Source organism: Acomys minous (genome assembly GCF_964271855.1).
Source record: "Acomys minous genome assembly, chromosome: 7".
In the NCBI taxonomy this organism is placed as follows: Eukaryota; Metazoa; Chordata; class Mammalia; order Rodentia; family Muridae; genus Acomys; species Acomys minous.
In genome coordinates this window covers 95,682,045-95,684,117 of record NC_140488.1, presented here as the reverse complement: position 1 = coordinate 95,684,117, position 2,073 = coordinate 95,682,045, and the positions used below count along the sequence as shown (strand labels likewise).

At 50.4% G+C, this 2,073-nt stretch overlaps 1 protein-coding gene across 1 annotated transcript; it reads left to right on the top strand.

Annotated features, from left to right (window-relative positions):
- The first annotated feature begins 642 nt into the window (after positions 1–642).
- Positions 643–1,852, top strand: LOC311601557 (E3 ubiquitin-protein ligase RNF138-like). Its single transcript, XM_084789046.1, has one exon. The coding sequence runs from the start codon at positions 1,011–1,013 to the stop codon at positions 1,758–1,760; it is 750 nt and encodes a 249-aa protein (XP_084645172.1). The 5' UTR covers positions 643–1,010; the 3' UTR covers positions 1,761–1,852.
- The last annotated feature ends 221 nt before the right edge of the window (positions 1,853–2,073 follow it).

Genomic DNA, 2,073 nt, shown 5'->3' with positions numbered 1-2,073 from the left:
TACGTATCTCAGTTCCCATTAATGAAAGGAGAGAATTGAAACAATGAATTAATGAAGATAATAGTCTTGCTAGGACTTTTAAATGATGCACTTAACTCTTTCTTTGTTGGTCTTTTAAAAGTTGCAGGGCCAGTTCGTGTGTGTGTGTGTGTGTGTGTGTGTGTGTGTGTGTGTGTGTGTGTGTAGGTGAAGAGTAAAGAAACTTGGTGTATGTAAGGAGAGCCAATATGCCTTCTTAGACACAGTAGCTTGGTAGTAGTGGTCTTTAATTTGCCACATAGAAGAATCAATTAATCACTTGGGGGACTTTATGCAGAGCTAGGGATGAAACATAGCATTTTGTTCATGCAACCGAATTACAAAGCTGTATCTGCAGACCTCTTTTTACTTTTTCCAGACAAGGGCTTCCTATGTTGCCCAGTCTGGCCTTGAACTCGCGATCGTCCTGCCTCAGCCTCCCTTACTGGCTCGGATTATAAGCCTGCGCCACCAGGCCCAGCTGGACTTTAAAAAAAAATCTTAGTAAACGGACCTGGCCGCTTACGTCACAACCAGCTGAAGGCGCGACGCGCTGGTTGCTATGGAGGCCGTCCTAATGACCCCGCCTCCGGCTCTTGTGCGGTTATACACTCCGCAGTGACCATCAGCCAAGCGGCAGCAGCCAGGCTGCATTCAGCCGCGGGAAGGCTGCCGGCAGAGTGGGTGAGATCCTCATTACCATGAGCTTCGGGTTTGGCGGGTCTTGGGGCACATAAGAACAGCGCGCCACCCTTCACTCGCTAGAGATCTACTGCTCCAAAGCACAGTCAACTGCCGGACTGAAACGTGCTGAAATCGGACCGCGCGCGGGGCCACCTGTCCACCGATCGCCCCCGGAGAGAGGCTGCCTGACCTAAAGCGCCACTGGGAGACGACCGCGTAAGTCGAGCTCCGGGCTGCCACCGTCACCTCGGCAGCGGCAGCCGCCAGCCGCGAGCCGCCATCGCCTTGGGCCTCCACCGGTTACCACCATGGCCGAGGAAGAGTCTGCCTCCTCGCCTTACACGGAAGATGATTTCTACTGTCCCATCTGCCAAGAAGTATTTAAGACGCCAGTTCGGGTCGCGGCCTGTCAGCACGTCTTCTGCCGAAAATGTTTCCTGTCTGCAATGAAGGAAAGCCGGATCCACTGCCCCCTGTGCCGAGGGAATGTGACCAGGAGAGAACGAGGATGTCCAGAGAGGGCCCTGGATCTTGAAACCATCATGAAAAGTTTTCCGGGAAACTGTCGGTGCTGCTCCCAACGGGTTGAACTCTATCGCATGAGACAACACTACAAAACTTGCGAAAAGTACCAAGATGAGTTCGGAGCTGGAGCTTCTTCAACTACTCCAAGTTTTCAAATGTCTCCAGATTCCGTGGGCAACAGCAGCAACGAGGCATCCATCTCGGAAAATGCGGAGACTTATCATGAAGAAGACAACAGTGCCAACGCACCTAACCAGCCTACCTACGATTGTCCCCTGTGCGAAGAAGTTAACTTGACCAGGCAGCATTTGTTGGATCATTGCAACCGCAGCCATCGAGGGCACCTTGTTCCAGTCATTTGTCCAATCTGCCTGTCTCTTCCATGGGGTGACCCTACCCAACTGACAAGAAATTTTCTTAGTCATCTAAACCAAAGGCATCAATTTGACTACGGAGATTTCGTCAATCTGCAAATGGATGAGGAAACTCAGTACCAAATTGCTCTGGAAGAGTCTTTCCACGTTAACATCTAGAGAGACTTTTCCTTAGCGATGTAATTGCTCCTAAGGGACAATTTACACGAAGTCATCATTTCAATAACTTGACGTGTTTTAAATAAAAGTAATCAGTCTGACCTGTTTTAGTTTTTCTTTTACTATCAAAGGCGCGCTACTTTAAAACTTAGTCCTCCGGAGAAGACTTGGGAGGAGGAGTGGGGAGGGATGGGGGAGAATAAAAGGAGGGTGGGGAGTGTGAAGTAAAGGGGGAGGAAAAAGAGAGGAGATGGGAAGGTTATGGGGAGGAGGGATGGGAGAGAAGAGGAAGACAGGAGAAGGGGGCCAGGGA